Source organism: Podarcis vaucheri, assembly GCF_965113315.1.
Source record: "Podarcis vaucheri genome assembly, chromosome: 7".
Lineage (NCBI taxonomy): Eukaryota > Metazoa > Chordata > Lepidosauria > Squamata > Lacertidae > Podarcis > Podarcis vaucheri.
The window spans coordinates 76,440,170-76,452,378 of record NC_138765.1 but is presented as its reverse complement, the minus strand read 5'-3'; the positions used below and the strand labels follow the sequence as shown (position 1 = coordinate 76,452,378).

General features: G+C 46.4%; 1 protein-coding gene across 2 annotated transcripts in view; it reads left to right on the top strand.

Annotated features, from left to right (window-relative positions):
• The window catches only part of LOC309536167 (tyrosine-protein phosphatase non-receptor type 11-like), a 61,121-nt gene that overhangs the window by 16,495 nt on the left and 32,417 nt on the right, over positions 1–12,209 (top strand). The window contains exon 1 of one of the 2 annotated variants that reach the window (XM_082230109.1): positions 4,017–4,173. The exons of the other annotated variant lie outside the window; for it this stretch is intronic. Coding sequence (XP_082086235.1) covers positions 4,169–4,173 — 5 coding nt within the window. The 5' untranslated portion in view covers positions 4,017–4,168. Of the gene's footprint in view, positions 1–4,016; positions 4,174–12,209 lie in introns of those variants that run through there. 2 annotated transcript variants of the gene reach the window in all.

The window sequence follows — 12,209 nt, the reverse complement described above, 5'->3', positions numbered from 1 at the left end:
CAGGTGACAAAATAGGAGCTGGTGAGGGGGTTGCATATTGCAGATGATTCTCTGAAAGGTTTTGTAGTAGAAAGATCTCTCCTGAGAAATGTTGGCTGGCCATGGAACTTGGAAAGTTGCTGCCAGCCAGTGTACGCAGTACTAAGCTAGGTGTTCTAGTGGTTTGACTCTGCATGATGCAGCTGATGATGATGTTGCGGTGTTTGGGGGAAGAGTCATAACTCAGTGGTAGAACATCTGCCTTGCAACTCTCAGCATCTCCAGGTAAGGCTGCGAAAGGTCTCAGTCTGAAACCCTGGAGAGCTGCTGCCTGTCAGTGTGCTCTGACTTGGTCTAAGGCAGCTTCCTATGTTGGGAGCTGGTTCTTTTCTCCTCACGTCTTTCTGAATCTCCTGCTGCTGAGTCTCACTGAATTGTATAATTTGCATAATTTGAAGGGACCTCAAGAGTCATCTAGTCCAACCCTCTGCAGTGCAGGAACCGCAGCTAAATGACCCCTGATTCAAATACAGTGGTACCTCGGGTTACATACGCTTCAGGTTACATACGCTTCAGGTTACAGACTCGCTAACCCAGAAATAGTGCTTCAGGTTAAGAACTTTGCTTCAGAATGAGAACAGAAATCGTGTAGTGGCGGTGGCAGCAGGAGGCCCCATTAGCTAAAGTGGGTGCTTCAGGTTAAGAACAGTTTCAAGTTAAGTACGAACGAATTAAGTACTTAACCTGAGGTACCACTGTAATATGAACCTGTGGGCAATAGGGAGCAGGGCATCAGCTAAGCAGTGGACTCCGTTAGGTAGCTTCTGCATGAACGCCAGGAATATATATATATATATATATATATATATATATATATGCAGGTTTTGGTGTCTTCGGGTGTCTTCCCGTGTAAGAGTCGGGGTGTCTGTGCGACGTTTCGACGAGGTCTCACTCGTCATCTTCAGGCTGGTGCTTTCGGCTTCTTGTTACTGGAACAGAGCAGAATCTGGTGTTTGAGTTCCTATAAATACTGTTGAGGGGTGTGGTGTATAGCCTCCAACGTTCTGGGCAGAGAGGAAGTTCCTAGATTAGTGTGCCTCTTCTTCTTTTGTTCCTTAATTACTTGAGGGATATCTTGAGTGATTTCATGAGTGATATTCTGAATACTCTCATGAAATCACTCAAGATATCCCTCAAGTAATTAAGGAACAAAAGAAGAAGAGGCACACTAATCTAGGAACTTCCTCTCTGCCCAGAACGTTGGAGGCTATACACCACACCCCTCAACAGTATTTATAGGAACTCAAACACCAGATTCTGCTCTGTTCCAGTAACAAGAAGCCGAAAGCACCAGCCTGAAGATGACGAGTGAGACCTCGTCGAAACGTCGCCCAGACACCCCGACTCTTACACGGGAAGACACCCGAAGACACCAAAACCTGCATTCCTGTACCCGTGAAAATCTACGAAAGCATATATATATATATATATATATATATATATATATATGGCATTTCCCAAATGCAAAAAAATAGGGTGGCATGATTATTTGGTGAGAATGGCTGAAAAATATCAACAATGGGAATGCATGAGTGAAAACTGGTGTTTCCTTTTTAAAAAGAAGTTATTATAGAGGCATTGAAAGGTGTCATTAACCTGATTTTGTCAGTGATCAAAAAACCACAACACGTTTATTAGAAACGTTTGTGTCTGGGCTGCCTGCCAGAGATTTTTTTTTTTAATAATAAAAAAAAACCTGGAACCAAATGCTCGTAATAATAACCTCTGACTTGCGCTTAGCGAAACCCACCAGACTTGGGCGCATAAACTTCTCGTTGAAAAAGGTAGAAAATGTCTCTGCCGTGAGCTTAACATTTGAGATTCGGAAGCAAAGTCATTAGCATCTCCCTTAATTAGCCAGGCTGGTGTTTTGTTACGGTTTGTGAGCAAAACAGCAAGAACTCTCGGCTGTGGGCAAGGGACCGTCCTCCTAGTGATTTAATAAGATTCCCACTGGATCGTCTAGGGGTAAAGGGCAACCCACAAATTCATTGCATCTTTCCAAAAACGAGAAGTCAGCAGGTTTGGACGTAGGCGTATTTTATGAGTGAATGAGCACGCGTTTGCACTTGGTCTTTGCCAAAAGGCAAAAGAAAGCAAAGTGTAGAAATAAAGCTGAAGCAACACTCTGCCAAAATGATCTCCAGAGTTATTCAGCAGGTGAGGCAGTCTGGTGTAGTGGTTAGAGTGTCAGACTAGGACCTGAGTGAGAACAGGATTCAAATCCTCCACTAAACTATGAAGCTCACTGGGGGTGTGACTTTTGGGCCAATTGCTGCCTCTCAGCCTAACCTGCCTCACAGGGTTGTTGTGGGGGTTAAATGAGGAGCGGGTAGAACCATGGCTGCCCTCTTGAGCGCCTGGGGGGCGGGGAGATATAACTGCAATAAAATATTACGAGGTAGCCTGTCTCTCCTGGATCAGGGAATGGTATTACAAAATACAGACCTTCAGGACCCAGAAGGACATGACAACAGTTATGGCCGGCAAGCCTACTTAAGTTACGATAAAGTCAAGATCTATAAAAACTTTTTAAATCTCATTATAAGGCAATCTCTCTATATGGTTTGGGCAAAATACAAAGATTTGCTCGAACCTAAAACTCCATGGTGGATATCCCCGCTTGAAGCATTAGCAGTAAAGAAAAAAATACGAAAGGGAATTGGCCAATAAAATAAATGAAATGAAATACCATTCTTGACAGCAGAGTACACCTAATGCAGAAATAAACTAGTGGATTGATCCATCTCCTGGGCTAAGGTACCCTGATCCCCCCCCCAAACAATACCCCAAATAACCGTCAGTAGCAATCTTGCTGCTTGGAAGTCTTGGGAGGTGTTCTGTATTGACATCGTCCTTTCCTAAGCAAGCAAACCAGCTTGCTTATTAGGATTTGAATATAAGAAACTGAGTGGGCGGGTGCATTCTCTTTTTCCCTTCTCAGCCTTTTTGTATCTAAAAGTTCCATTTAAAAAATCAACGCCCTGTTATATCTTCAAGGATGGAAATTAGCCTTGTCACAATCTATATTTCTGACTGGTCATCATGCCCTGGCTACAAAAATAGACCTTGATCTGGAATTGGCTGGTACAGGGTGTCTTATCTAGAAACCCTGGGAGGTTTGTGATAAACCTGAGCAAGTGTGTGTGTGTGTGTGTGTGTGTGTGTGCGTGTGCGCGCGCGCGCGTGTGTGCGTGTGTAGGGGATAGCAATAGTTGTCGCTTCCTTGATCCTAACTGCCTCATCAGTGTAAAGTAAATATTGAGGTTTTTAAACGTGTCTTCATTACTAAGCCTATAACGTTTGGTGGTGGCTGTTTTTAATTCGTTTATTTTATTTATTTTAGGGGGTGGGGAAACCTCTGTTCAAAGAATGTACTCTCTACCCAGCATAGGAGCCAACTCTTAGGGGCTGAAGGGTCTTTGTCCCCCAATAAAATATTTGAGTCGTCCCCCCCAAAAAAAAGGTTGATGGGCATCACCATTCAAATGGTGTGTGTTCACCATATCATGTGATCATATACCTGCCCCCCCCCATATTTTGCTCTTTAGCACCATTTGGTGTTGCATAACGTATTCAAAATGCTGTTTTTTGACTAATGTAGCAGAGTCCTAAGTTTGGCTAGGAGCAGACTTGTTGAAATTAACGGCTCTAACTTAGTCATGTTCAGTGAGTCTGCTCTGAAGCGTAGTAGCGCACCAGCCTATTGATAACATTTCTACCCCATCTTTTGCGCTTAGGAGGTCAAAGTGGTTCTCCCCCACAACACGTTCCTCCTCACAATGAACCTGTGAGGTTGGTTAGCCTGAGAGACTGTGACCAGCCCAAGGTCACGCCTGGCAAGCAGGTCTCTCAGGTCCTAATCCTGGCTCTCTGTTACTCGATGGAGGTCATTTTGCCCTGAAGGGTGTTCAAAGAACCCTTTCTACCTTTCATTCTGCAACACAACTCTGATGTCACAAAGCCACCTGGTTCCGACGCAACCGGGTTGGTTCACCACTGGATTGAGGGGGAAAGGCTGTTCTGAGGGGCTTCACTGCTTCAGGCATTCGCACGGAGTGGCGTCCTGTCATAGCCCTGGAGAATACCTTTAACCAGATTTTATTTCCCACCTCCTAAATCTTGCTTCATGAGGTAAGGTGTGCCTTTTCGAACCAGTGTCTTCTGGAGGAATGGTTCTCGTTTTTGTCAAGGCTGCAGAAGCTGATGTGTGAGGTGATTCTAGTTACCGTATTTTTCCATCCATAAGGCGCCCCAATGTATAAGATGCCCCCTATTTTTGGGGACTCCAATTTAAGAAAATGGGGGGAGATCTATCCGTGCATAAGATGCCCCCAAATTTTGGACATTAGTTTTTAGGGGAAAAACCTGGTCTTATACATGGAATAATATGCTAAACTGTGAAATTTGCTGCCTCAAGTGGTAGTGACAGCTACCATCTTGGATGATTTAAAAAGAGGATTAGAGAAATTTGTGGAGGATATAAGACTGGGTTCCGCCTCTGCAGTCACGTACCCTCCAAAATTTATTCGATGACAATAGGGGCATCCTATTCAATAATAATAATAATAATAATAATAATAATACCCTATCTTTATACTATTTATTGCCCCAGCCACTCTGGGTGGCTCCCAACATATCTAAAAACATAATAAAACATTAAACATTAATACAGGACTGCCTTCAGATGGCCTGGTGGGTTGGATAACTCCATACCCTCCAACATTTCTCTGATGAGTATAGGGACGTCCTAAGGAAAAGTGAGACATTCCAGGATCAAATCAGAAACTAGGATGGGTTCTGCAAATCCAGGGCTGTCCCTGGAATAATAGGGACACTTGGAGGGTCTGCTGTCAGAGGCAGGGTGCCTCTGAATAGCAGTCCTGGGCATCACAAGTAGGGAGAGTTGCTCTTGAGCTCAAGTTCTCCTTTTGGGCTTCCCGTTGGAGCATCTGGTTGGCCACTGGGAGAACTGGACGCTGGACTTAGAAGCATCTTTGGCCTGATCCTGCGGCAGCGCTCTTGTTTGGGCCTTATGGGCACTTGAGAAAACAACAACTTCTGCTCAGCATATCGGGAAAACAATTCTGTTCCGCGCCTGTGGCGCAAAGCAAAACTACTCTGTGCATGCTCGGTTATTCTCACTAAAAAGCATGCGCAGATTCTCCTTAAGTGGGGAGGTGTGGCAAACTGGGTCTTCTCAGTCTGGGCTTTGGGAGTCAGCTGTCCTAACCAAGCCACAGATGCTCTGCAACGACCTTTATCCCCAGACACGGGAAAATTGGAAGGTGACTTTACAACAGAGTCAGTCCCTTTGGTCCCCTTAACTCAGTGTTGTCTACTGACAGGCAGCAGGTCTCTGCTGTTTCAGGCAGGGGTCCCTCCTAGCTGTACCTGGAGACGCCATTAGGAAGGGAGCCTGGTACCCTCTGCACACCAAGCGGATGGTCTTAACCACTGAGCCGGGTTCATTTCTACCCTACTCTTAACATGAACACCCTTCTCCTCCTGCCTGCCACCCCCAGCTGTGTTGGAAGGAAATGTTTGACTGGGTAGATCCTGTCTTGCGCTCTCTCTCTCTCTCTCTCTCTCTCTCAAAAAAGAAAAAAGAAAAAAATAGTCATTTGAGCGGCAGCTGGACCCATGCTGATAAGGAAAGACTTGGTTTCCTTCATCCTCTCCACCCACTCTTTCCCTTTCAGTATACACTCATGTCTGTTCTCCTCTACCCCGCAAAATTAATCACCTGCAACTCGACTGAAAAACATGTGTGTCAGCCTGGGCACCCCAAGCCCTCTCTGAAGGGTGAATCGGTGTACGCTGCCAACTTTTCTTCTTTCTTTTCAGTGCTCCTCCGTGTATTATTTCGCACCCGGTGTGTGTGCTTTTATAGAATTATGTGAGTAAGCAGCAGCTGTGAGGTCTCTGCTCCCTCCTTCTGATCGTGGTGTGAGCCAGCCAGGACCTTTTTTCAAGTTACTCCGTTCCATCCCTCTTCCCCATTATCCATTCCGCCCATGCAAGACCAACCAGCATTGTACAGTGGTACCTCGGGTTACATACGCTTCAGGTTACAGACTCCACTAACCCAGAAATAGTGCTTCAAGTTAAGAACATTGCTTCAGGATGAGAACAGAAATCGTGCTCCGGCGGCACTGCAGCAGCAGGAGGCCCCATCAGCTAAACTGGTGCTTCAGGTTAAGAACAGTTTCAGGTTAAGTACGGACCTCCGGAACAAACTAAGTACTTAACCCGAGGTACCACTGTATGCTACTGAGCATGCTCCGAGCTGTGTACTTTTTGGAGGGTGTGTGTGTTATTTTTTCAAGATTTGCTGCACTTCTGCAAAACTTGGGGTACCCTTCGCTCCTGCCGATACCTCCTTCTTGAGTGGTTCTGTCTGCGCTACACCAGGTTCCATGCTCAGAGAATAATTAATATAATCTTGTACTTAATATGCAGGATTTCTCCCTTATTCCGCTCCCCCCCTGCCATTTTTAGGGAGAGGAAAAGAACTCTGTCGCAGGGTTTACCGCTATACAAAGGTAGGAAAAACACTGTAAAAGGCCAAATTCCTGGCACAAGGCATTCATCACAGAGGTGGCTTTCTCTCTCTCTCTCTCTCTCTCTCTCTCTCTCTCTCTCTCTCCCCCCCCCCCCCCGTTTTGGTAGGAGTTCTAAATTTAGCATCCCGTCAGGGAAACCTCAATGACAGATTTACATGCTGTAGTGTCTGTCACTGGCTGCAGTGTCACATCCCAGGACGATGGAGACGCTTTTCTTCAGGGCGGAAGCCAGACAGTCCGCATCGACCGAACGGATCCTGTTTGGTGGGAGGGAAGGGTGTGTGTGTGTATGTGTGTGTGTGTGTGTGAGGAATGAACAAACAATGGGTTGTAGCCAACTAACATTAACTCAGAGTGGAACCAATGAAATGGGTGGACAGGACTCACTTAGGCCTATTCATTTCAGTGGGCCTACTCAGAGTAAAAGTGCAACCCAAACGTCTTAGAATTAGGATTATGGAGTTGGTCGGGATGCCCAAAGGCCATCTAGTCCAACCCCGGCAATCAAAGCTAAAGAATCCCTGACAGATGTTCTTCCATCCTCAAACAGTTGTGTTTGCGGCCCATGACTGTTTGTTGAGGCCTGAAAATTAGGTCTCCGTGCCTCCCCACCAAATCATCTGTCACAGAGGCAGCTCCAAGCTAAAGCAGGTTAGATGACGTACTTGGCCACTGAGCCTAGTATTTTCCTCTCTGGCTCGCAAAATCTCCCTAGAGTCACAGGCAGAGAAGTCATATTGAGGCAAGGAAGAAGGGCTACCCCTATGCTATCCATATAATCAGTTATCAGTAATCACTATATTCAATATATATTCATATATGCTTACACATAATCAAGGCTTACAGTATTTTATAATCCATTTTGAATCAAAGGGGAAGCTGTGCCTTAGCTAACTGCAAACTGCTTGGAACAGCAAAGTTAGGAGCCGACCTTTCCCCTACAAACATCCGTGTACCCTGGACAAGGGGAAGACGTGAATCAGAGATTCTGGTACAAAATCCCCTCAGATACAGGCTAAATTAATCCACAGAACAGGAAGAGCAAAACCACAAAATCTCCAAACTCCCTGTCCTGTCATAACTAGGGGAGAGGTTAGACAGAGCGTCACTGCAAGCATCGGAAAGCAGAACTTGAACTCTGTGCTTGACCAGGAGCTGGTAGCGTGATAAGAGCTTGCTGATTGGCTGATTCTCGCTGACAATATTGTGAATCCCTCACGGTTGTCTCATGAGCTATGATTTGCTGTGATTTGCTCAGGTATAAAGACCTCTGGATTTCTGTCAATCGGGGTCCCAGTTCCTTTTGGAAGAGATTCCAAACTGGGTCCTTATTGCCTGGCAATAAACCTCACCTTCTTATTCTCCATTGCTGAGTCTGCCTGATCCTTATTTTGCACCAAGCGAGTACCCACTTACTTTCACGTGCTTCAATATTTTTCCCCAATTCCATGTTAGCTTGACCCTTTCAGCTGCAAATGTTGGAAGTTGACCCTGGGACCTTCTAACATGCCAGGCAGGGTCACTAGCACTGAGCAGCGACCTTTCCCTTAAGACATGGGAACAAAGGAAACTGTTTTGTACTGAGTCAGACCATTAGGTCCACCTAACACAGCACCGTCGGGCGTGAGGAACCTTTGGCCCCTCCACATGTATCTGGACTACAACTCCCATCATCCCTCTCTCTTAGCCATGTGGCTGGTGTCCAGCAACATTTGGAAGGGGCCACATATGGATTTTAACTTTGAGTTGAAATCCCATTCCATCATACCGTTAGGCCTTTCTCATTAGCAGCAAACAAAAGCCACACCCATGTTTTGTTTACGCAAAGAAAGCCACAACCATGAGATCCAGGGGCATGTTTAGTTAAGGCTAAAATAGTTTTGGCACATGGGATTTAAGGTTCTGAAGATTCTGTGTTCCCTACTCTCTAGATCAGCCTCTGCTAACCAGGCACTTCCCACCCCCAACACGCTGGCTGGGACTGATGGGAGTTATAGGGCACCGGGTGCAGAATGCAGGAAGTTGCCGAGTCAGGCCATTGTTCCTTCTAGCTCAGTATTGCTGGTGTTGGCTGGGCTTTGCAAGATTTTGGGCAAGCTGTTTTTACCAGTCCTTGGGGACTGGGAAATGCCATTGGGGACTGAACCTAGCACCTTCCGCTTGTGCAGCTAGGTTCCCCACTGGGCCTAATCCAGACCAATCAAATGTGCCACGCTATTTCCCAGCATGCCTTTTGCTTTGGCACTCTGATTTATGAGGAGATAATACTAAACCACAGAGCCCAGGGCTTGCCGATCAGAAGGTCGGCGGTTCAAATCCCGGCGACGGGGTGAGCTCCCGTAGCTCGGTCCCCGCTCCTGCCAACCTAGCAGTTCAAAAGCACGTCAAAGTGCAAGTAGATAAATAGGTACCACTCCAGCGGGAAGGTAAACGGTGTTTCCTTGCGCTGCTCTGGTTCGCCAGAAGTGGCTTAGTCATGCTGGCCACATGACCCGGAAGCTGTACGCCGGCTCCCTCGGCCAGTAAAGCAAGATGAGCGCTGCAACCCCAGAGTTGTCCGCAACTGGACCTAATGGTCAGGAGTCCCTTTATATTTACCTTTAATACTTCTTTTGCTCTGTGCTCTAAATGGTTTCAGTTGAGATTCCTGCATTGCAAGGGGTTGGACTAGATAACCCATTGAGGTGCCTTCCAACTTCATGATTCTATGACCAGGATTGTACCGCAGCCTGTTCTGCATGTAGCCACCTTCTGAAGTTCAAAACTTGTGGGAAAGTTTCCTGTCTCTCCACCATTCCGCCCCCGCTTTCCTTCTAATTTCACTCCCCTCCATTCCCAGTTAACTCTGGAGGGGTTCGGAATTAAAGCAGAAACATTATTATGATTATGATTTCTTAGAAATGCTTTCCCTTCCTCCAGAAATGTCAAAACAAGGGGGCTCATCCGGACAGCTCCATTTGCAAGGACCACCTAGCTTTTATGTTTGCCGATAAACCATACGGAAAATGTGGAGGCGAGAGAATGATAATGCCTCTTGTAAACAATCTGAATGGCCGAGGAAAGAACTTGGCCTTTAGAACTATGTAAGCTTTTTTAAAGAAGAAGGAGGAGGAGGAGGAGGAGGAGGAGGAGGAGGAGGATGAAGAGGAGGATGAAGAGGAGGAGGAGGAGAAATTGGCAAGAGAGTGAGTCAGTTTGATTTAGGACTAAGGACAGCTGCAAGTCTACCCCAAGCATACGAGATTGCTTTGTATTCTGGCTGAAATAGGTACCCACCCTGGTCACAAACATTTTGAGCAAAACATATCCTGAAAGAGCAACTTGCAGAACAGTAGATCTGAGCCGTTTGTCTAAGGAAGTAATGGAAGGAGTTTGCACTAGAGTTTACCTTCAGGCCTACTTGTTTCTTTCATAGCAAGAGCAAGGACAAAGAGCATCTGGGAAATGAATGAGGGAACAATAAGACTTTCAAGTTTGCTTGCGGCAGATTAGGATAGGTGAAGTTGGGGAATTTGGCAAATAATTAAGCAGAGGCTGGGTACTTCTTTCCTTTCTTTTGATGGGGTCCCTGCTTCATGATAGCCAGTATAGACAGCAGCACTTCTTTGCATGATTGTCTGCTTTCTCTCTGAAAGGTTGGGTTTCGGCTGGCAGAGGAGCTTTTGTGAAAGCTCAGATGTGTTCTGCAAGTTGAACCTAGGCAGCCAGCAGGAAACATTGCAGAGTCCAATGGAGCTTACTCCTAGGCAGCTATGGATAAGACTGAAGTTATGCTGATCCAAGTAAATTGCATATTGTGCAGTGCTGCTGAGTACTATACTCTGCCCATTTTTGCTCCTGGTCCCACCTACCGCTGACATGTGGCCCTTGGAATACTGCCCATAAGGAAATGTGGCCCTCAGGCTGGAAAAAGGTCCCCAAACCCAGCTATAAGTCTCCTGCTTTGGAGCACCCAGAAACACCTGGCTGACCACTCTTGGAAGCAGTGAACCGGGCTATGTGGTCAACCACTTCCTTTATCTGACCAGATTCAGCCTTTTAATCTCATTTCAAAGTCCTAATAGCTGCTCTTGATTGGCTGCATCTCTTTGATACCAGCTAATGGTGCTGCCTTGCACTTCGTCTTCCTTATGGCCTTTTCTTCCTGGTGTGCTAGAACATTAATCCGTGATGTTCAGCCACTCTGTCTCATTAAACCTCATTATCTGGTTCTTTCAGCTGTGGCAAAACAATGTTTAGAGGGGCAATTCTTAATGTGTGTATAAGTGCAGCCTTGAAGGTTTTGCCTTGCCGAAAGCTGCCTCTTCTGGAGAGGATCCTGGCTACAGAGCGGGGGCATTGCGCCACTGCTGCCGATCGTATCAGGCCCCGTTCACGCCACTCATGTAAAGCATCATGATACCACCTTAAAACAGTTGTGGCTTCCCCAAAGGATTCTGGGACCTGTGGTTTGTTAAGGATGGTGATGGATTTTAGGAAGCTCCTATTCCCCCCCACAGAATACAATTCCCAGAATCCCCTGGGAAGAGGGATTGACCGTTAAGCTACTCTGGGAATTCCACTGAGGAGGAATAAGGGTCTCCTCAAAGCTCTGAACATCCTGAGCAAACTGCAGCTCCCAGAATCCTTTGGGGGAGGGAACTAATGACTGCTTAAAATGATATCACAGGGCTTTAAATGTATGGTGTTAAATGTGGCCTTGGAGATCTGCGCTGAATTTTAGAACTGGACTTTCTGGCATGAATTGGGGGGGGGGCAGGTACCCCTGTGCATTTTACTGCAAAAAGTCCATTTGAGAAAATAAAATGGAAAAGGGGGTAGGTGTGCTCGATTTGCTTGTCTGTGATTGAGCCCCACCTCCCCACTTGAAAACAGGAAGTGGCCTAAATTTGGTGCTCGCAAATTACGAGGCCTGCCTCTCTCCTCGGCCTAATCACTTCTTGGCATGGACTTCAAAAGCCTTCTAGCCTCGGCCAGGACGATCAGCTTCACATACCTCTGTCTCTGCCAGGGTCTCGCAGCAGCCATCAGCAGTCTTACTCTCCTGTAAGCACTGTGGATCTGGGCCCATAACCCTGTTGTTGGGATACTGCCGGGGAGATGGGGGCATTTGGCAGGCCCCCAGCTGGCTCCAGTCACCGGCCGGCAGCCGGGCAATCTCCGGTACAGCATCAATCAGCAACACGAGCCTCAGATACATTTAGAGACTCGGCACGCTCTTATCAGCAGAGTGAATAACTTCTCACAACGGAAATGGCAGACAGAGACATGTGTATTTACAGGCGTTTATTCAACATAGTTCAGGAACAAAGGAAAAACATGTCTTCTTCCCTTCGTCTCCAGCAAATAGCAATACAAAAGCAACATACAAATGGAAGTTCCCAGCAGACCTGTGCTGGAAGTAAACAGGCATGTGATACACAACAGTCATGCCTGCTCCTTCTAAGGTGGAAAGGAACTATATCCTAACAGTCCGTGCATATTGTGGCAATGGGTTCCCAAGTATGCAAAGTATGGAGAAGGGTTCCAGTTACAGATAGGTAGCCGTGTTGGTCTGCCATAGTCAAAATAAAAAAATTCCTTCCAGTAGCACCTTAAAGACCA